This window comes from Pithys albifrons, chromosome 12, assembly GCF_047495875.1.
Source record: "Pithys albifrons albifrons isolate INPA30051 chromosome 12, PitAlb_v1, whole genome shotgun sequence".
In the NCBI taxonomy this organism is placed as follows: domain Eukaryota; kingdom Metazoa; phylum Chordata; class Aves; order Passeriformes; family Thamnophilidae; genus Pithys; species Pithys albifrons.
Window position 1 is genome coordinate 10,519,277 of NC_092469.1, and position 23,789 is coordinate 10,543,065.

Genomic DNA, 23,789 nt, shown 5'->3' on the forward strand with positions numbered 1-23,789 from the left:
TGTCACAACCCACTGTCTTCCATATTAGTCTTAGATCTCACAAGTCTTTGGCCAGGAATGATAATACATGGCTGCAGTGACCCAGACAGTAGGAAGGGCTATAACAGCAAAAATAAAACATGCCATTGATAAAAATTTCTCCCATGAAATGCCAACGGCAGACCTGATCAAATGTCCATATAAGTGAAAGATGCCCACATTGAATAAGTCTCCTATGAGCATAAACAAGGCAAGATACAAGGGCCAAGGAAAAAGAAAAGAAGTAGATTTTTATCCCTGATTTTTTTTTCCTAAATCAAACTTAAAGGGATATTTAGTGAAACTTTCAGCTTGCAATTTTTGATAATAGACTGCTTTTCTTTACCCTCTTGCTTTTCAACGAAACCTGGGCTGTTGGGCAAAGTGGTCTTGCAGGCATAAACAGCAAACACTGACACCAAGAGCTGGCACATGAACTATATAAACTGAGAACTAGATGAACTGTTTGTTTAAAACTTTTTCAATTTTCAATTATAGATCACTATTGTCTAGTTTTAGTAGCACACCTTTTTCCAACAGAGTTGTCAATCATACTTCCAGCACTCTGTTCATAAGATTCCATTACTTTTAATGTGATGAAAATAGTATTTTCAGCTAATCTGCTAATTATCATGAAATGTCTGAAGATATTCATGAAAACATCTGTTCATGTATTCCAGGTACCTGAGCAGAAGCAGCTGTGCAACAGTCTCCCTTTTTTGGTTTTGGTTAAGCAGCTCTGTAATACCTGTGTTTTTCAATATATTGTTTCAGGTATAAACAGAGAATACATTCAAAATGGAATTTGAACTGGTTTGACATGTCCTAATATGCAGTGGAAAAAATATGAAATAGAAAACTTGTTACAAAAATAAATAATGAATAACGTGGCAGCAAGCATGATCTCATCAAAGTCTTCATCTGAACAGAGCATAGAGGCAAAGACCAGAAGGCTCTTGTGTGACATTGTTATCTAAAGTCCTGATTAGATTTTCACCTCAGAGTTCTCAATTTTGGTAGCAATCATCACAAAGATACTATGGTGACTGGCACTCTATAAATACATCACAGACAGGTACCAGTACAGGAGGCAGCTATCAGATAAGAGTTTGAAGCATTTGAAAATTCAACCCTGCCATTAGGTCTGTATAACAGTACTCAATTTTACAGCAGTAGAAATGTGATTACAGATAAAAAGGCAGGATTAATGCTGTACAAATTCTTCTCTTAAATTAGATTATCATCATTCAATAGCATTACTTAGGTTTTAGGAAGCGTCAGAATTCAACAAATATATAGGCACGTATTAACTGTAAATTTAATAAAAGCTGCAGCACAAACCACAGGTCACAGATTGACTGGCCTTGCTTTGTCAGACATTGCACAAAACTGCAACAAATGAGTCACACAACTGACAGCCGATGCAAGTCACTGTCATCTCGACTACCTGCCAAAGAATAGAAGCTGTTATTTCTTCTGTCTCTATTTTAGATTTTATTAGAAATTCATGATAATTCATTATAAGGGCAGGCTGGACTCTGTACCTCTGCATGAAATACAATGTTCGGTGTAGGTGATACTGTGGGAATGAGACTCTTCCCAACCCAATGGATTTAGTCAATATTTCCTCACTCTAGAGCTAGACAGTGAGTGGGTGTCCACGTCCATAGCATGCACACATCAGAGTTGCAATTGCTAAAAAATATCATTATTTTAAAAAAACACACCCACTAGTCATTTCCACATATACCTTAAGTACTCCAAATAGCTCTAAGGAATAAATTCAAACCCTACATATATTGCTGTACATTATTACAAGCACCTTCCTAATACCCAGTATAAAGAAACTATCTAAAAATATTTTTAAAAATCCACTTCTACTAAGTATAGTCTGTATACAAGCAACTCCCTGCCTTGATGACAAATGGTACATTCTGTACAGGAGCTGCATTATTTGAGGAACAGAAAAATTGTACACTGCACAATCCAAACAGTACCACCACTATGGGTGCTCATTCTGAGCAGCACAGGTTCTTGCACAGTTGCTGCCCTTGGCATACAGGAGTTTTCTTTCACAGCCTGCTCTTCAGATATATCATAAAACCTCTGAAAAAACCTCTCCTGAAAAACAACATAATGAAAGACGGGGTGATGATGCAAACTATAATTTGCATTCTGGAAGACATACACATATGTTCATTGCACTTCCTCTTCCAACGACTAAGAATCATATATTCAACATTTGTAGTGCTGAAGTGGACAGCCAAACATTTTGGAAACTTTTTTGCTCCCTAGCAGTAGTTGCCTGCAAAGTCATGACATTTCACGACCTCTGAAGCAGGGGCAGCTGCCCTGATAAAGAAGCTGTTCAGCACACTTGCCACATGTGCCAGAATATCAGTGGAAAATACTGAAGATAAAATGTCATTTACTGAGTTGATATTGCAACAGAAAGTTGCCAGTCCCATACCTACATGGTCTACAGCAAGACCTGTACTTGTGTCTCTGCTATGCATCTCTACTTTAATGGAGCAACTTGGTGCTTTCTGCACTCTTCCATCACCTGGACCACCTTTGTCATGGTCAGGCTGTAGGTACATGTATGACCACAGCACACAGCCACCAGAAACTACCCCATCTGCACCAGGGCAGAGCCCAGAGGTGAATGAGGATATTTGCAGGGCAGAAGATGAGCGAGCATGGAGCTTTCTATCTTAACAGCATACATGCACCTATTGTCTGTCACCACTTGCTATAGGAGAGGAAAACCTATGCATATAGAACCACGCTAAATTTGCTAGAATGATTTTCAACCACTTGCTTAACTGTAATCCATTTTTTCCTAACAACACGCACTAATAGGAATGATTTAGAGCTCCAGTTTAGCATACTACTAAACTACTGCTGTCTTTGCTTTACCTCTGGAAGAACAAGATAAACTTCCCAAGCTTCCTTTGTAAAATGAAAAATATTTCAGACAAAAACATCAAGCTCTGACGTTCTCATACGTATGCTAGTACCTAAATTAAGGTAAGAATGTTTGAAATTTGTATCCTTCAAGGACAATCTGTGCAGTAGAGATAAACATTATAAAATGTAGACAGCTAAATAATGAAGTAAGGATTCTGGAATTTAATATAATGATAACTCAAGAACTAAGCTGTATGTGTTTAGGTTTTGGAGTTTTCTTTTCCCTTTTTTCAAATTGCACTATAAGAAATACAGTTCCTTTAACAAGAAAACGTATGTGCTAGGATGAATAGTAGTTCCCTAAATATTTTTAGTATAAGACATCTAATTTACTCAATAAGTGAAAAAGTTTGTTTAGAAAAAGCTACTCAACTGAAGTGAATGTCCAAAATCATTCTCCATCTGCAGAACCATAAAAGGGCTCAAAACAGAAGCAGAATGTTTTACAACAGCTGGTCTCTTTCAACTTTCTGTAATTTTTATAGCTGCTTTTTGGTGACTTTTATTTTTAGCATACCACAGCAGGATTCTTCTAGAAGCAAGCAGACCATGATTTCACTTGTGCAATTCCATGAAGCAGAGGTGGATCTCTGTTATTCTGAACCACCACTGGCCAGACACATGCAGGGTCAAGTTGTGTACTCTCACACCAGGATTGAAAACTTATCAAATATGGCCCTGATCCAGCAAAGCACTTAAGCACATGCTTTACTTTAAACATGTAAGTAATCCTATTAGAGCAAATGAGATTCAGCATAAACCACCGGACTGAATCTCAGAATACCTTGGTTGTGGTCCTGATTATGTCAGTGACCGACTGAGTAACCTTGGACAACTCACTGTACTTCTGTGTCGCTACTTCCTCTTTTACTCTCTACACATGTATACCATGTTACACACCACCTCAACAAAAACAATCCAAATGAATATTCTAGAAACTGATGCACTTCAAATGAGGGCATTATGTACATCAGTTTGTTTTCAAATGCCTGTCATACACTCAAAAGTAAAGCTCTCCCCGTCTGAAAAACCTCCAAGATGGGACCCCTTACTCCTAGGGTCTACTTATCCAGTACTGACAACCAATTTTCAAAAGCGCAACATTGCTCTTAAGCAGTAGTGGGAAGGGAATCCAACTGAAGGGTACCTGCAGGTCCGGGCCAGGACAGCTCCTGAGCCTGTTCCAAGCTCAAGGACTCAGGCTGCAGTTCCTCTCCTACCACTGACCCTTGCTCACAGGGCACCCTGAGATCCCAAGTCTTGCCTGGGGATTCACGAGTCAGTCTGCCACATTCCTGCTGGTGCTGTTCTAACTGAAGGGAAAAAAGGTACAGTACTGGGAAATTCTCCTTAAAACACTCAGGTGGAAAGAAACATTGTCTCACAATGTATTTGCACTAAAAGGCTTCATATTCGATATTTTTAGACAGATACAAGATGTCTTAATGAACCCGAGAATATTTTCACATAAATAATTCTGCTTTTGCACATATACACCACCACGCAGAGTGTTTACTCTTGCCATCACACTGCTTTCCAGCAGTTGTCACTGGCAATGTCACTGTCACAAGGAGAATATGGATTCAGCTCCTAACAATGAAGCAGGCATGGATGAGTGGGCAGGATACTCAAATGAGTTTCAGAAAGACTTGAGGTGAAATACTGTCCCCAGTGAAATCAATAACAGTTCTTCCATTTACTTCAGCAGAGTAAATATTTCAGCTCTGTTTTTTCTGTGCCTTCTGGTCATCTCAGTGCCTAACACAGCAATCATTTATTTTCCTTAGGAACGCAGGGAAAAGGACAGAATACAAGGAAAGCAAAACAGAAAGGCAATATTTCAAAATAAATGTATTATTTTTATAAGTGTAATTAAAAAACACCCAAACTTACAATGATTTCTTTAGTTACAGATTATAAACAATGCAGAAAATGAGATTGGATTAAGGGAGTTAAGATGGTCCTTTCTAGGAACTCATTCACAAATTCCTTCTCTGTCCTTGAAACACCTGTATACGATGGTGCTGTTTTTCCAGCTGAGCCAATGAAGAGCTCACAGCAACAGCAACACAATTCCGTGTGTGTCAGTCTGCTCCGGTTCAGACCTCTTCATACAAAGATATCCATTATAAGACACATACATCATGAGCTCTACTCTGTTAATTAAAATATTTTCTGCTGCAGACTGGAAGCCTGACCTACAAGATACTTGCCAAAATTATGTTCAGGAGTAAAACAATTGAAATGTGTTCCTTAGCAGGTCAAAAGTTAGTCACTTTTGACTTTTTCTGAATGCATGCTGTGTTCTCATCGTATGATGAAGGGAAACACAGTCAAAAGGTTATATGTAACTGTGTACTTGCAGCAAGTTAATGGCCATAAACGACTGGTTTTCAGAAGATATTAAAAACTGTGGACATAATATATACATATAAAAAAGAGCCCATTCAGTAACCTGTACCTGAGCCTGAAAAAATGCACGCCGTGCATAACGCCAGAAAGTCACTGAATAAGTGAAATTTACAGTAAACACGCTGGTTGCCAGTAAGCGCTGCGCGTTTCCCAAACGAGCCGGCGGATCAGCCACCAGCGGGCACTGAGGGTGCATGTGCGAGCCCGGGAGCTGCAGCAGCGCCAGGGCCGGGCTGACATTCCACCCATCCATCTCATCCCGCTCCCGAGTCTCCTCCATCCCCGCCTAACAAAGCCGCGCGCCCCCAGCCCGCGCTCGGCGCATGCGCGAGGCCGGGCCGGGCACACTCGGCATCACCGAAGCGGGGGCGGCCAAAATTGGGCACCCCCCGGGCGGGAGGGACACGAGCGGACACGGCCACGGGAGAGCCCGCCCGCGGCAGCTGTGCACAAACAATCTCTCTAGGAGAAAGTTTTCTTCAGCTACTGTTTGATCCTACGTTACTTCTCTGTCTGAAAGTGATCTTTGTGTTTCAGCGAACTTTATTCATTTGGAAAGGATTCTGAAAAAAACCCAGAGTTTAACGTTATTTTAGACCTCGTGCAGCACCCTTCTTTCCCCCAGCATCTCATACAGTGCCTCACAAAAGGCCCCAGAGGTTGGACAAACACAGCACCAGGAAAAACACAGTGTGAAAGGGATCTTTATGTGCATGTGTGAGGGCCCAGTGCTAATAGCTCAATGTGCTATTGACACATCACAGTGCAAACAGCTAAGTCTTTTTCAAAATAGCATGAGTCACAGTGTCATTCTTAACTTTGCCTTTCCCAGATTTGGGTAATTTGTGAAACAAATCATCCCCGTATTATTAAAGCATATTTCTGTAAACGAAGGTAGACTCTGGAAGATGACTTGCTTCTGACTGTAGCGTTTACTCCAAACGCTGCACATGCCGCAGAGGTGTGAATAGACAGAAGGGGTACTGCAACTTCTCTGACAACCCTCGCCAACCCAGAGCGCTAGTTACCTTCCCGTGCCAGCAGCTGATGAACTTTTAAATAATCCTCCCGTTTGTATAACCCTCTAGTTAGAAACTGGCCGAAACCAAGCCGGAACGAGCCGAGAGAACCGGGCAGAGGAAGGCTCCTTTGCCTCCTTGCAGGGCCGCCCGACCCCACCGGGCTGTGCCCGACGCGCCGGGAGCGGCGGCGGCTCCTCCCGGGGAAAGTTCGGCAAGTCCCGAGCCCACCGCGAACGCTGCGCCCTAGGGATGCGCCTTTGTTCCCCGGCCATGGGGAGCAGGATCGGCTCGCCTAGCTCCCCCGGCTCTGTCTGCGCTCCGCACCCATCGGAAGCGCCCGAGCCCTGGCCCGAGGGCGGGTCCCCGGGGGCGAGCCCCGCCGCGGCCGCGGCAGGAGGAGGCGCCCGGTCCCGAGCTCCGGCCCCGCCGACTACAACTTTCCGTGGCTGGGTGTCCCTCGGCCCCACAGAGAGCGACGCCCGCCCCGGGGTCTGGGCATCCCCCAGCCCCGAGCCTCCCTGCCCCGACGGAGCACGACCTCCGGCTCCCGGGGAATCGGCCCGGGCAGCAGCACGAGGAATTAACACCCGCGGGAATAATCACCTTGTTGTAGTTGTAGTAACCCAAACACTGGGCAAAGTCCAGGTTGGCGGGGTCTCCGGGGAGCGCGCTGCCCGCCGCAGCCGGGTAAAATCTTACATCCATGCTGGAGATTTGGTCCAAGAAGTGCACTTGGAGAGACCGCCGGGAGGTTTAATAGATCCACCTTCAAGTGCCTTCCCCGGGGCAGGGGCACGGGCAAATCGCCGAGGGAGCGGAGCTGCGGGGCGCTGAGCCTGCCCGAGAGCGGGGACGAGCGAGGGCCGGGAGGCGGCGGGGACAGCGGGCGAAAGAGGCGGTGGAAAAGTGCAGGTAAACAAGGAGAAGACAGGAGGATGAGAGGAGAGGTGGGCGGCGGACCCCAGGTGGGTGCCCGTCCACCTCGCAGGGAGGAGGGGAGGGGAGGGAAAAAGGGAGGGCAGGGGAGAGGGAAGGAGGGAGGAGGGAGGGCTGTTGTTTTTTAAAAGCTCAGTGCCAAGCCACGGGCTTTGCCTCCGCATTCAGGAGCAGCTGCTGTACACAAAGGAGCCACGCGCCCGGCGCGGACGGACGGACGGACCGGCCGCCGCTGCCCGCCCGACAAAGGCGGGGGGGACCGACACCGCAGCGGGGCACGGCGGGGCCGGGGCCGCCCCAGCTACCCCGGAGTTGGTGCAACAAGGCTGCGCTGGCCGGGCCGGGCTGCGGGGCGAAGTGCCGAGCGACCGGCGCCGCGCTGGCAGCGCTCCCCGGGAGGAGCGGCCGGGCCCGCGCCCCTCCCCGCCCCGCCGCGCCCCTCCCGCCGCCCCCCCCGCCCGGTGCGGGGCCGCGAGCGGCAGCTGCACTTCCCATGGCTGTCCTCGCTCCCCGCAGGTTCCAGGTGAGTAACTTTCACCGCTTCCACCAGTTTTCTGCCGCTTTTCTTTTTTTTTTTTTTGGAGGGTGGGGTGGGGGGATAGTGCACTTTGTCGATTGACACCGCTGCCTTGCTGCTTCAGGTTGGGAGCAGAAGAAAGGAGGTTTTTCTAACGTACTGTCAAGAGCAGGACTTTAAACCACAGTAGTCTGCCTCAGAGAAACCTCCCCGAACTCGCAAAGTCTCTGGGTGATGAGTCAAAGCAATCTGTTAATAACCCAAATTTGTTTAGTCAGTCATAGGCACTGCCCAACCTTATCTGCTCCCTTGCATGGATGTTTCCTGACCCGAAATCCTGCTCCAGAACTTTTGGAAGAAACATTACATCCGTACAAAGGCCACTTAACCTCATCACTTGTTCCCTGCAGACAAGGTGCAACGAAAGAAGGAGGAAAACATGCCCTTGGCTCCAGGGAGAACGTCACCTTCTGGGTCTAGAGCGTATTCCTGAGCAGTTACAATACGACTGAAAGTACACTCCAGTCTGCATTTACTCCATTTGATTACAAACTAGCAATGACAACACAAGTATACAAGGTTTAACTCTACAAAAACAGCAAGACCTTTCTCGGAAGGTCTCTGCATCTCTGTGGCTGCCGAGAACAGACATCCTGGTCCAATGATCAGTCCCACTTCTGTCTAATGCCTGTCTCAAGAGCTTAGTGCCCCACACTTCCTCTTTAGGCATGCTTCTACCCTGTCTAGACACACTGGGAGCAAACTGTCGAACAGTCAACAGTTTACAACATGTAGAAAGGGAACATCTTCACAATTCCATTCCTAAAAATCTTATGTTTCATATTTATGGTGACACAAGTAGCTCCTGGTGACATGGGATATACCAGATCACCCTTATTCAGGATATTGATTCCGAAGTATCAGACTTCGAAGTGAAGATCTCTAACATGCACTAAGACCAGAATTAAACATATTTACATAGAATATTCAGAATTTAACTTTCTAGTACTGTATATGAATGAGTAAATGCCTCTATAGCAAAGATAACAGGCTATTCTGTCAAATAGCTAATCCAATTTCATATTCATTGTGCCAACCACTTGTAACCAAAGGGAAAAGCTGCAAGATACACTGTTGCTAGAGGGGAAATAGTTAAGGTACAGCGCAGAGCGGTCGCACAGGCACACCCAATACCTGTGGCAAAAATTACTTATGCTCCTGAGAGAAGCAAATTGTTCAGAAAAAGACATCGAAGCTATTTCAGAATACAACATTGCATTAGAGCATTTCTCCAACACAGTGACAGAAAAGCAGTAGTGTACAGGCACAGCAAATGCATTTCAACTCAAGTTAATAAAGTAATACCTGCTTTGTTTTACTCCTTGGGTAAAAAAACATTTCCACAAACCTAAGTGTACATATTGGAATAAGCAGATTCTAAGGTATTGGAAAAAATCACTGGCGTCAAGTACTGCTGTTTCCAGACTGCCTAGCTCTGGGTCTCTACACTTTTAAGAAAATCTGAAAGCACATTCCCACTGAATTCAGAGGGAAACTACTTCAGTAAGGAATGAACAGCAAATGATTCCCAGTTTAGGATTTGGTTCCATTGCCATACTAGAACCTACCACTGAAAGGCTACAGACCCATGTGCTGCCTGAGCAGCACATGGCCTACTCCGGCTGCTGCACAGCTCCTGCCTGACAGGGAAGCTCCAGCTGACCAGCCCACCTCATCTCTCCTGCCCCACTCCTGGGCTGAAAACAGGAGCCTGCAGAGCAGAGCTGGCCAGTGGGAGGCACACCAGGTGCTCCAGTGGGCAGGCAGCTACTGCTGCTGGGTTAGGAGGCTTAAATTCAGGAATTATGTAAATAATGGTGAGGTAAATGAAGATAATTTTAAGTACTCTGATAGGATGTACAGTTTCCAATACAGTTGCTTCTGAAAATAAGAGTAATACAACAAAACAGTTCATTTTGACATCACTGGCTCAGAAAGTTAATGTGAAATTGAAATGGAATAAGTAAGAATTGAAAAAAATAATTACACTCAAGTTAGGCAAGACACTTATCTCCAAAGTATTACTTAGTGAAAAGTCTTGAACTGCTGTCTGTTTCTACAAGTTTGAAACTAAAACATAGAAATTTGATATTTCCAAGAAAAAAAAGTCCAGTTCCCAAGTATGATCTTACTTTGTTACCTCTGCCTAGTGCCCAGTGTAAGTCTTTTGCAGAACTAGTAAGACCACAGTGAAATTAATAATTGATCTAAAAGGAGCTAAAGAAAATCTGAAGAGAAACTGGGATACACATGCCAAAAATGGTTTACATGGTACTGTACCAGAGAGAATTTTACAAACTAAAGAATTAGGCAAGTGTGTTTTCCTTTCCCAACACATCTTTAATGTAGTTTATTAAAAAGTAAACTTGAGTAACCTCTGTTAGACTTTAATTCATATACATGACATCATTCCTGTTTGTTACTTACAATATTTATCTCAGGAGTACATTAAAGATGGAATATGAGCCAAAGTATTTATAACCTGCTCTACATGATGCTTGAAGGGAGTCCAACAAATTCTTCTCTTTAAGTTCCTTCAGTAAACCTATGACTTCGGAATTCTACTTCTAATTTTTTTTTTCTTTTGGAGTAGTTGAAAATATGAGCTGTTTGCAATTTTAAGTAAGTATTCCCTTCTTTTCTGCTGGTTTAATAAAAGCAAGTATCTATCTCCAGTAAGTGGAGTACTCCAGTAATTTCCCAGGTCCTGGGTACCCTCAGTTTCGAAGAACATTTTTAAAAGCCATGTTCCATAAAGGTTTGAATGTATGCCTACTGGTGCCAACAATTATGATTCAGTCAGCAACAGTGACTCTGTTCCATCTTCAGCTATACTTTCTTCTGACTCATCATCCCAATTCAATTTTAAAAGCCATTAAGAACACTCAAACTGCTTTTCTGATGTAAGCACAGAAATTGTATTGAGTGAATCAGTCATATACAAACTTGAAAGTGTGCCTGCACAAATTCTCACTGCTGCCCAGAAACCTTTCAACTTGCATAGGTAAATAGAAATGTTCCAGGCCCGGCTGATTCTCACACAAGCTTGGCAAGTCTTTTTTCTTGCTTTTTTGTACCAGAACAAACTGGTACCCTTCACAGCCTCTGCAAACTACTTTGCAAACCCTTTGTCTGTCTCCCAGCCTATCACATGGAAATAGTGTCAGAGGCTCAGGAACATTTTCTTTGTTATTACTGCACAGAAGTCAAAGGCACTGGGAGATTTACTCCAGCAAATCACTGGGTCAGGAAGGAACCTCAGAGATAAGAGCAGACACACCAGGTCCCCAACATCCAGGTGCTGAGATTGCCAGCCAAGTCCCGTGCAAGCCCTGCACCCAGCCCCTGTCTCTGGCCACACAGTTCCCATCCTGCTGGCAAAAACAGCAAGCATGGGAGGGGGCAGGAGAATGAGGGAAAAGGGATGGAATGAACCAAGGCTGGATTGAAAGCCTTCTAGTTTTACAGTGCTAAGTCAACATCAAGAAGACCTGAAATTCATTTTCACAGTCCAGGGTCCAAGTGTGTTGCCCAGACTCACTCAGCAGGTTTAGGGGAAGGTGGTTGGATTTACCCTGGGCCATGAGCCGGAGAAAGAACGAAATTGTCAGGAGTTTCAACAGCAACTTTTACTTGCAAACTTTGGAACATTCAAGTAGAATAAGGTACTTGGCAAATTTGAAAACATCCAGACATAATAAGGTGCTACACAGAATTTAACTCAGCAAACTTTTAACTAATCCAGACACAAGGCACTTAGAATTTGTTGATCTGGCTTGCAAGATATTTTGAGAATAAGAAGGTAGGAGAAGAAAGAGAGAGAAAGAAAAGGGGAGAAAGGGAAGTAGATAGTTACCACCCTGGCATCCAGCAGTCTCTCAACAACTTCCCAATCGCAAGCAGAGAGCACAGCCTCAAGCATCCCAGTCACTGTCCTTGTATCTCCTCTGGCCCTCTGGGGCCCTCCCCAGGCAAACCTGCACTTCCATCTTTCTCTCAGGGCCCAGCCATTCCTTTAGTCTCCTACAGAATGTCTATTGGCTCCTATGCAGAACTGGGAGGAACAAAAGAAGATGGAGAAATACAGCATCCCAGATGGCACCTGTCAAGGAAGAACGTCTTAGCCTCTTCCCCGCAGAGCACATGGGGAGGATGGAAGGACACAAAACAAAAGGGGTGGGATACAGAAGGAGAAAGAAAGAAAGACAGCAGCAACCAGGTCTAGTTTAGAAAAGAATCTAAAGGCTCCTCTAATCAATAGAAAGTCCCTTTAATTGATTGCAATGGGATTTGAATGAGACCTATATTCTACTTATCAAGTACAGCTGCTGAGAATCAATGATATTTTGACTTACCCTTCAAAGCAACAACTACACTGGTAACTTTTGGCTATGAAAAAGTACAATTAGTAGCATAGTAATTCATTAGAGTTTATCTCACTGAAGTGAACTTCTCATCAGGTTGTAGAGTCAGCCGGCATTTATAAGTGATCAGGCAGGCATGAATATCCTATATAAATGGGGCCATAAAGAAAAAACTTTTGTTCTTAACATTCATTCAGATCAAATATTCATTGATATCTACATTTCTCAGCAAGTATCTCACACAGAGATCAATAAACACCTATTAGTCACTGATTACGTTTCCTACAGTAAGGGAGGAAATTTCAGCCAGCAGATCAGAGAAGCCAAATAATGGGGGAGCTGGACTTTAGTGCTTGTCTGCCAGGTGGTCATTTACCTTCTCATTGTGTTGGTTGCTACAACTAGAGAACTATAGATCAAAAAACTATTTTTATAGTCATTCCTTAAAAATCCAAATCATTATTTCAAAATGCAAGTATGGATTGTCGCAAGGAAAAGAAAACAATCATAACTGCAAGTTTTTGGTTTGTGAAAATTCTTTCGGGGCCAAGTCAGGAAATGCATTACTTTGTGAAACTGGGAAAAAACTTTTCAAACATTTACATGTGCTTACTTTGATGTTTCTGTGGATTACTGAAGTCTCTTACTTTACCTGAAGTGTTTTACCACTTCAAATCACATGCAATCTTTCTAAAAATATTTTAGCAGATATCAGGTTTTTGAGTTGCTTAGAGAGCAGAGACAACCACTAATACTGTTGAATTATGTTACAGCAAAAAGGTTTCTGCTGCTTTAAAGAAAGTATTCCACAACCTTCCAAAATAACCTGTGTGTAATGGACAATATAGGATTACTTTTTGGCAGAGTGAATATCCTGTTGCTATTGCCTGCAGTGTTATAGTATCCTCACATACTAGTACACAGTTATTGTGAGATAAAGACCACGTTGAAAAACAAACTGATTACAGTACTGAAAACAGTAAAAGAACTGTCCAGTAATATAAGAATTGTCTTTAGGAGAACAATGACTGGAACAGTGTTGTTTCTAGATTAGCATTAAAGAATAAAATTTCTAACTGAAGCTAAGAAATTGTTGCAGTGTATTCCTTTCTTCCAGGGATGCCATTTCAAAGTAAGAGAGGAAAACTTGGTTAGAGATGGCACTGTATGTGTATGCGTGTGTATGTGTATATATATATATATATAAAATTTAAATAATCTGTTAATATAAAGCTGTGTGGTATGCGTCTATTTTTCTCCTACAGCTCTCTCCACATTCATATATTTTTTTAATTTAAACTGCTAAAATTATTATAGGAGGGAGAAGAGGAGGGGAAGGTACTTGCATCTACTTTTTAAAAGGAATTTACAAAGACAATGTCTACAGAAAGAAAAATATGGTCACCATGAGCAATCCAAATCTACCTTTAAATTTCTGTGTTAGTCCAGAGCAATTTGTCAGGAAGAAACTTTCCTTCTACAGTAGAACCAAGTCTAATTACTGAAACGTATCTGAAAAGTCCTAGTGAGATATGATGAAGAGTTTTTCCAGGTGAGAAAGGTTACTTTTAACTCTTGTATCTGCAACAGATTTACTCACACATGTTTTTCAGTTTGAATTTCTATTAGGTAATGAAATCTATATCTCCATCTCTATGACCTCTGATGTATTTCAGGTGCACACACTGCACTTTAAAGCACACACTCACCCTTGAGAGCTCCATGGTACCCTGGGGAGCAGTGCCCTGGCTGTCCCTGGGAGCTGGGCAGGGACAGTGTGCACTCTCAGTGACTGCAATGCACATCCTGTGTTGGTGGCAGTGGAAGGAATGTGCTCTTGGTCATCTCTTGCAAGCCAAAGAAGGACTTCATAAGACTCTGCCAAGATATAAAGTAAAAAGTCATATATAGTTTTACAGTCATGCCTTAAAAACAAAAGTCATTATTTAAAAATGCTGCTGCCATCATGTCCCTTTCAGTGACTTACCATGATATTAATGTCACACCTTCTACTAGCACAGGTTATAACACAGCTTAATTAGTGACTAGTTCTAGAGAATATAAAGATATAAAAAAAATGATAGGACTGAAGACTTACAGCTTTGTTTGGATAGATCAGATCCATACAATAACTGGAAGTAGCCTTCTAAAGAACCCATTAGTTATCCTTTTGGTCTCCTAATTAATGATGTAGTCTTCTGAGAACATATTAATTACTCTGGTATTAATAGCAGCATAATTCTAGCTGAGGATTAAAAAAAATGAAGCACTACTTTATTAGTACTTGTACAATAGAGTTTGGGACTTAGACATATACATAAAGTCATCAGATTGAAAACAAACAGATTTCTAAAAGTATGATTAGGAACTGCAATAATATCTCCAAAACAAACTGCTACACTTTCATTCAGGACTTATTTATAGGGTTGAAGGAGTTTGGGTTTTTTTTTGATATCTCAACGGACCACGTTTTCGACGTTGAAAAGCTGAAGACAAATTCCAGTTCTCTAGACTATTTTCTCAAATTCAGGAACAGTATGTGCCAAGCTATTCTTAAAGAATCACTACTCATATCCCTGAATGACTAATATTTAATAAAACATCTGATCATAAAACAAAATCTAAAACAAAATTCAGTAGTAAAATAACACTCCGACTTGCTACTAAATGCAATGTTCTTTGATATAAGCCTATTTCAACTTCATTTATTCCAGCATTCTACAGCAGTCAAAATAATCAATGCAGAATTTTCCATGTGATTTACACATTGCTTTTTAAAATGAATTGTCTGAAACAAAAAGCAATGCTTTCTTCGACTGCCTGGCTTGTTTTCTAAAACATATTCTCTTTCTTTTAAAGTGAACGAACGACCTCTGCTTCAGGAACAATTTTCTGAGACAGTGTGTTTATCAAATGGCTTCTCTGCTTTCATGAAAACAATTTATTTTCACTGAACTCCTCAAGATAAGCATTGAAGTCAGGAAGAATGCACAATGACATTTATAATTACATTCAAGAAACAAATATTTTGCTAAAGGAAGGATTTGAATTTTTATCATTTTTAGAGATACAAAATATTTTCTTTCCTCCAACATACCATTTAAAGGTATTTTCTCCCTGAAATTACAAAGTTCATTTTCATATGCATGGAAAGAGAAGCCCAGACAGTACTCTTCTCATAGAAAGGCTAGAGTATGCACCCTAACCAGTGAGAGTTGTAGCATAATCTTTACAACCAAACTGCCTCACCTGCCCCACTCTTAGGAAATAATCTGCAGAAAACATCAATTTAAACAGGAAGATATGTACTCCTTGCAGAGCCTCCTTCAAACAACCCCTTGATGCTCAGTCTTAGAAAATGGACAAAACAACTATCCCTTGCAGTGGCATGCTCATCTCTCCAGGTTTTTCTTCCTTACTCAGAGACAGTTTCATCTCCAAAGCTCATGTCGAGCCTTTGGACACAGGGCATGGTGCCTCCCACTCTCTGGGGAAGTAGAAGACCGTGCTAAAAAAAACTCCCTCTGTTTCCCTCATGGATTCAGCCCTGGACCTGTCCTCAACCAGTGACAACAGGAGCCCACTCATGACAGGCAATTATTGCTTCCTGCTATATTCTGAACTGCCCCTGAAATCAAGGTAGCCCATAGTGTATCTCATCTTTCAGGACAAAGCAGCCACAGATTTAGCCATACAGTGGCTGTATTTTGAAATGCAAATTTAGTAACTACCTATGCAAAAGCTGTCCATGAATATATTTAGGAGTTCTGTTTGGACTGCCAGAAACGGGGTCTTAGAGGATTAAAAAGACATACTGCTATCACTCCAATGAGTGCCCTTTAATATGTGGGAATTTGTTTCAGAATAAAAAATTTAAGATCTGGTTTATTCCTTGTCAGTCAAATATCCTAGCTTTTCATTATCCCCTTTTTTCAGTGCATGGAGATAGTTCTCATCATAAAGATTCCCTGATAAAGTTCTCCTCCAGAGACATACTCTTTTTGTAGGCTCAGCTAGTGAAGAAATATCATTCATTTGTAATACTCAAAGAGAAGTTGAAAAAAAAAATCAAAAGCAGCTGAAAAGAGATGGTATTTCACTAATATACACCAAGGCTTTATTTCAAATATACAATGTTAGGTTTGATCAAATATCAACCCACCATTCAGAGTGAAATAATCTCTTTTAATTTGCATGTATCTGTGTGTGCCAAAGAGAAGTGTGTTTGCTTTCAAGCAGGTGCACATCCTGCTATGACTAAATCTCTAACTCATCAAATTGCTTTACCAGTGTGGGACATGCCCTTTTTCTGGAACAGCTTCAAGCATTTTCCCCAGCATTTCAGCCACCTGTTTACTGAGTTCATACTCCAAAGGAGATGCATGCAATTAGAAACAAGGAAATGAAAATAAATGACCTTGTTTGTTATAAATAACAAAGAGTCTCAGCAAAATTAATGCAGTGAAGCCTGACCTTCTGACCTGAAAGAAAGAATCACCTCATTCCTTTGTAGCAGGCTCACAATGCTCCAGCACCAGGCATTGTTATGCAGCTTTGCCTCTTTTGATGGATCTTAAAGGACTATATTCTAAATACTAAATGTTTTACAAGTTAGATTAGGAAATTTGCATTAAAAAGAATGTTGAACTGAAGTCAAGAGAGCAATAATAAAGATTATCACTGCTTTGTTTAAAGAGTCCAGGTAAGCTGTGTGGATGGCAGATCACTATAATTGAGCTTTTCAATTGAAAAATAAATATGGCTTTCCAGGTACTAAAAAGCCATGGAATGTCTCCTTCGATGCTCAGTGAATTGATGAGGGACAAAGTTTTTAATTAGCCAATTCCAGGAAAAGGAAACATTTTTCTTTTTTTAATTGTTTTTGCTATGATGATCTGACTTTTGAGGAAAAAGCAATGTGCTCCCACAACTACTGCCAAAAATATTCATTTTTTTCATTATACTTTAATTAGGAAAGTAGAAATGCCTTCTTTTGTATGAAGTCTGCTGAATAATGTTTCTATGGGTTACATTTTCACTTTTAATTGATTCATGTCATTCTGGAACAGCGTCCAGCTGTAACAGAGGGCAAGGTGTTAGAAATTTGTTTCCCTGCTTGTCTTTGGAGAAAATGAGAACACACTGTTGTTTTCATGGCAGTCCTCACGAAAAGAGCAGTGTGTAATTACAGTGCTGGTTCCCATCTTGTCACTCTCCCAATCAAGTCTGCTATTAATGAAACACTCAGAACCATTGCAGAAATGAAAGGATAACATGTTTGCATCTCACTGAAAGCAGTTCCCACAACAGGGATTGTTTGACAAGGATTTTTCCAAAACTTGTTTTGTGGACTTTTTTCCCCCTTTCTTTCACCGTCAGTGGCACATCCAGCTACTGAGATATGCCCTTTCTTCACACCAGTCACAGCCTCAGCTCTGCAAGTTTCTCTTCCACCAAGAGCACTGTGAGTGGGGATGGGGCAGATCCACCTGCAGTGCCCACAGGGCGCCAGGCACAGCCCCAGGAACACAAAGGGCCACCAGGGCATGGGGCAGTGGAGGGTTGGCAGTCAGAGATACAGTGAGATCAGTCACATACACAGAATGCAGCATCCATGCTGGAGCAGCCCCATTCCATACCACAACACAGAGGGTCTGGGATCCATCCCTGCAGCGTGTTGGGGATCAGGAGCATGAGGGTGCAGCAGCTCTTCTCTCCACCCTCTCATCCTTCTTCCACATTCTGTATGCAATGGAGCAAGCCCTTAAGTTCTCAGCGTGACTCACTCCTGCTTCCATACTTTTACAGCAAAAGGGTAACCTGAATGAATAATTTCCAGCAGAGAAAAGAGCTGACCAACAGCCTCTCCTTCTGCTCATGAAGTCTCATGAACAGCTTGTGGCTTTGTTTAAATGTGTGCATCATTAAAAACTAAATACTCCATGTGACTAAAGGTAAGGATATGCTGATGTGCTTGATTGAATCAGAGGCCTTCAGGGTATTGTCTTCTCAATCAAACTGCATTTGTCCACACAGATTGAGACCAGGGCACTCACATGTCCAAACACTGATCTGTGAGGCCCTGTATGACAAGCCACATCTGAGAAAACCTGCTAGACAAACAGATTCTGAGAGCTGAGCCCAACCAGAAGAAATTCTGCATGAAGTCACAGTCTCTGTCCTGCTCTGGGCTCCACGAGTGGGCCACCAAATATCCAGGCTAGAGAGTGGCTGTGGATCTGTGCTGAGCCACCACTACATGATGTGCAAAGGGCTGGAATAGGGAGAGAAAAGCTGGGGATCCATTAACATGTCCCATGCTCTAAGCATGAAACTTTATTGTTCTATAAATTGTGAGTTTTTATGTGAATATTATTGTGAAATGCCTAGACTTCGTTTCTTTCATTGGTTCTTACTGACTTCAGCAGTGTGTGTGCAGCTCCTCTTCTTTCTGAGGGATAAGTGGACATAATTGATCATCTTCTGCAAAATCTCACTTTTATCTAGTCAGAATAAATTCTAGATGGATGATCTCCAAGTAACTTAAAATTCACATGTTTAGTATTTGTCCTAAGACTCACTCATTGAAGGATTTGTGGTAATTCAGTTTAACAAGCCTATCATTCTAAGCAAAGCAAATTCAGGGCTCTCAGGAAAAGTTTTTTAGCTCCCCGCGTTTGCTCTATTATTACAACCTCAGTGTATGATATCTTAAATGAGGAAAATAATATTCCAAATATTCTGTTAAGTATTTATTCAAAACAAAGCTCCCAGACACCTGTGAGCTGCCTGAATAACCAGTGAGTAGAAATATTAGAAGAGTTGGAATGGAAAATTTTACTTTTTTCTTCTTATTATTTGTATTTAAATAATTGCCATAAAACTAACACTGGAGGAAAGCACACAGTGTCTCTCATTAATAAGGAACTGATACCTCAGCAGCTCCAAAGCAGTTACTGTAGGTAGCTGGTGACTTCCATAAACCCTTTCCTGCCCCTTGAGGAATCTTCCTCAGGTCTTTCCAGATTTTTTGCGTTTTACCATCATATTCCAGACATTTCTGCCCATGATGCTATGGCATCTCCTACCAGCTGCATATTGACAGTGCCTGCACAGTGTATCAAGCATGTGACAGAACCCAAGTCAGAATCTCATCAAGACACCAGCCTGTGCTGAAAGCTGCACACCAGGAGAGACTGCAGGACATTCTGGAATAAAACCCTGCTTCCACCCACCTCCATCAGAAACCCAGCATTCACCTACCTGCAGCATGCTGATACTGTAAAGCCAAAGTGCCCAAACAGGGATACCATGGACAGATATACTGCTCATGGAGTTCTGTCTCATTTGCCAGAGAGCTAAACTGGGGATGTGCAATGCAGAGAGGAGCCACACTGCCTGCAACATCCAAGGCTGTGCATCTGCTCAGCAAGCTTTGATAGCCTTTCTTTAACCACACTGTGGTTCAGGTTCCCAGAGTACTGTAAGAACTATACTGTCTGCTGCAGACTAAGGAGAGTGATCTGAGTATCCCTGATGACAATAGCACGGGACAAAAGCCATTCCCTTGTTTTCAGGTCATATGGTTCTCAAAGGCTAAAAGCTGTAATTTCAACACTACCTTGGTATTAGTTGCAGACAGAAGAATAATGCCAGTCTAATTTCTAAATTTCTACCATTAATGGAAAACTTACATGGGGTATTTAGAAATAGCAGGCAGCAGAACAGATAAAAATAATCTTCTATGTCACATGAGCAGTGTGATCTTCCAGCTCAGCAGCTTTAATCACTGGTCTCTGCTTTAGCATGTGGTTTATAACCAAGCTTCATCTAAGAAAATTGAATACATGCATTTTTCCCATTCTTCTGCAAACTTCCCAGCTTTCCCTTCTGCAAGCTCCCCAGACTTATATTGCCTTCTGATCATTAGTGCAATGATTTCCACCTAGTCAAGTTTACTGCAAATTGTGCAGGCACCAAAACTATGCTGATGTGCAGTTCAAACATGCAAGCTGGTTGTGCAAGCACAATCATTTGCTCTGCATCACATCCTTGAATACCCTTGTAATATACTGGTGAGACAGACTTCTCTGCTGGGAAGAGTGGTCTGTCTTTTCCATTATGACAACCTGAACCGAATACTAAGAAAGGCAAAGAACACAGAAGTGTTACATCCAAGGACCAGTGCTAGAGATATGTGAATTAAAACAGTATTTGAAAAGGCTTGCAATGAGTAGTATCCAAAATTCTTGATATTATAAACCGGGTTTAAAAAGCAGCAATTTTCAGGAGCAATAGTTTACATGAAGTACATGCATAACTGGCTCTGAAATTCAGCTGAAGTCTCCCTGTAAAGCAAATGCTTTTCTTTTACTCCTTGGCTATTTCCACTATTCAGGAAGGGTAGCTACTCACCCTGGAGCTGAAGAGTATATATTTGTTTCACAAGAATACAGGAAGCACATGCTGACCAAGAAAATAGTTGTGAAGAACAGAGTTCCTTCCTACATGCAAACCAGGGTTCAACCAACTGCAGCCCTTGCAACGCACAATTAGAGGTGCCACACAGCCAAAGTTATTGTCACTGGTATTGGGGAAAGCACAAGAATTAACAAAAGTTTCCATCTTCCTCTGGTACTCACCCGAAGAGAGAGCAAGCAATACCACAAAAAGTTTGAGGGCACAAAGAGAGGGTCAGGGCCAGTGTCCCTGCCTCAGCATGACAGCCCTTACTCACCATGTCTCTGTGAGCTACTGCTGAGCATATAATGATTTTGCATTGAAAGGGTAAACCAGCCATTGCTCTCCACTGAACAACCACAACTCTAACTCATTCCTTCATTAAATGCTTTGCCATTCCTTGCGAATGAGAGGGTCTATAGAAAAATCACATTGTCCTGTATTCCATCGGTAAACAATATCTTAGATATATTAAACTGGTTTATAGTAGTCATCTGTTCTTTCCAAGCTGTGACAGGACTTTGAATTATTTGCTCTATCAGCAACTGCTGTAGTAAATTCCCCAGTTATGCCGTGCATGGCAGGCTTGCTGAAACACCCGTGACAATGAAGTGAGCAGAGAACTCATACATGATGGAATCCACTCAGCAGAGTGGTTTTTGGGGACAGTTGAGCCTCAACAAACAATCCTTTCTTCTCGGTCTATAGAGGAGCTGCACTGGGGCCTACTTTGGCCATTAGTCTAAGGAAAGCCTTTGTTGAACATATAGCTGCTTCTCACATTGAAAGAATAAATCACATTCTTATTCTGGGTATGTCTCCACTGCATTCACTGATGTGAATGTTGTTTGATGGTTGAAAAACTGGGTAAACAGTGTGCCCTATGTGGCTCTGCGCTGCTGCAGCTACATCACTGCCTGAACAACCTAAATTAAAGCCATTTTGGGTGTGCCTGTAAGAGCGGCAGCCCTGGCATAGATCTGTACTTCAGGCAGTGTACCCTTTCTTTTCAGGAATATTTTATTTTTCAGACTGGATTGCCAAGATTTGAACCAATTTGGAACCCACTTTGCCTGGAAAAAGGAAGGGAAAATCCTATGTTTTCTATGACCTTAGGGAAGCAAAATACAATTTAGACAAGTTTCAGAAACCATTCTGAGTCTAGAGGTGTTTTTTAGGGTTATGCATATGTATTTAAACTTCTCAAGCACACATCCTAGAAGCGCATGTCCTGGATAGTGGACGTTCCCCCGCTAATATTTGAAACCCAGAGCAATCAATGTTCCTAACTGCTTCAATGTACAGCAATTCAATATTCAAACATCTTCACAATCGCACACCACTCTCCGCTCTTCATTGTGCTTCATCATTTACTATTAACTTACATTTATACCCACCTTCATATCCTTCAGATAAAGTGGAAGACCTGGGTTTCAGCAGACCATAGGGACCTCTGCTGACAGTTTCTATGGAGGCGGTCATCTCTTGATGTGTACAAGGGGTCTTGCATGATACCTTGACTTCAGATATTGGAGATTAAGTTTCCTATCTCATAGATCCATCATCACTCTGGCAGAAAGGCTCCCATTTCCAGGCAGGATGCTACAGCCTCATCTGAGCTTTTGAGTGACTCTTAAGTATAACAACAAATACAGCACACAATAGTCTATATACAGACAGAATTCTCCATTTATGTGTCACTGGCAAAAAAATTCTCATGTCCTTTCCACCTCACATTTCAGTTAGCACTTTTCCATTAAGTGCTGTGTTACAGATGAGAACCGTGGCTGAAGCATAAGGGGAGCTCCAGCTTAAACAGGGAGGCTCTTGGGGAGCACCCATCCCTAAAGTGCTGTCACAATTTTTCTTCAGATGTACAGCTGGCAAATTTGGTTGTGATACCATTTTTATATGTACACATATATATATGTAGTGTGTGCATTTATTTGCTCCTCTACACACACGTAGACTTTAAAAAAAAACCCAAAAAACACACACACACGCCCCACCCCCAAATCACATAACTCCTCTGATGACACAATCCTTTCTGTTATACATATTTTCAAACAGGGTAAACAGCAGAAACAAAAACATGCAATGAAGTAATATTTACTCCCTCTTTACATACACAACTCACTTGTGCTTCTGGAGAATCACTGCGAAAATATTTCCAATAACCAGAGTTATAGCCACCTCTAAACTAAAATTTTTATTTCAAAGTTTTTTCTGCCTACTTTTACTATTTATTCCAGTAGAGCTGCAAAGAAAACAGCTCACTGTAAATGTTAAATATCTATGGGTTTGTAACCTTTGATACACTAACCCTTTAAATTATTGTTTCAATTATTTTTCCTCTTGCTGTCATTAGTGTAATATTTAATATACGCAATTGCTCCTGATTTGTGTAAGATATTCCAAATAAACATAGCTGCCATTGATTTCTCTTAGTTCATGCTCCTTTGTTCTTGCATCTCAAAAGAGTTCAACTAACCTGGTAGCATTTATCCTGCCTATTCCCTTCAGAATTATCTCTGACTCAATGAATTGACCTCTTAATTTCTTCTCTTCTACAAACCTCCTTTCTGTAACTTTAACAAATAACTGAAGTCTTTCTGCCCTTGTACCATACCAGCATCCATTTTGAACCTTTTCTGATTGTACACTAACTTGTTTAACAATTACTAAAACCAGCAACTGGGCTTTTGACCGTGATACTCTCACCAATATTGGACTACATGAAGCCTCTGTATTTGCATTTCACACCATTTTACACTTTGTTCTGATTCTTTGTCGTTATTGAAAGCATTCTTTACTCAACTGTAAGCTCATGGTCTTCTAAATTCCCCTAAATACTGTTCATTGTGTTTTCTCAGATTTTTACAACAACTTCTAAAAATTACCCCTTCTTCTATCAAAAGATACAATTGTATATCTTTGTTTTCTCCTTCTAGGGAGGATTTGCATATACCTAGCATTTGAAACAATATGGGATAACGATGAATATAATACACTTTACTTAAGAGTATATAC

The 23,789-nt window shown here is 41.8% G+C and overlaps 1 protein-coding gene across 2 annotated transcripts in view; it reads right to left on the bottom strand.

Moving 5' to 3' along the window:
- TOX3 (TOX high mobility group box family member 3) overlaps positions 1-7,738 on the bottom strand; it is a 72,784-nt gene extending 65,046 nt beyond the window's left edge. For both annotated transcript variants that reach the window (XM_071567738.1, XM_071567737.1), the window contains exon 1: positions 7,026-7,738. In XM_071567738.1, the coding sequence (XP_071423839.1) occupies positions 7,026-7,127 (102 nt within the window). In that variant the 5' untranslated portion in view covers positions 7,128-7,738. The remainder of the gene's footprint in view (positions 1-7,025) is intronic.
- Between the last annotated feature and the right edge of the window lie 16,051 nt (positions 7,739-23,789).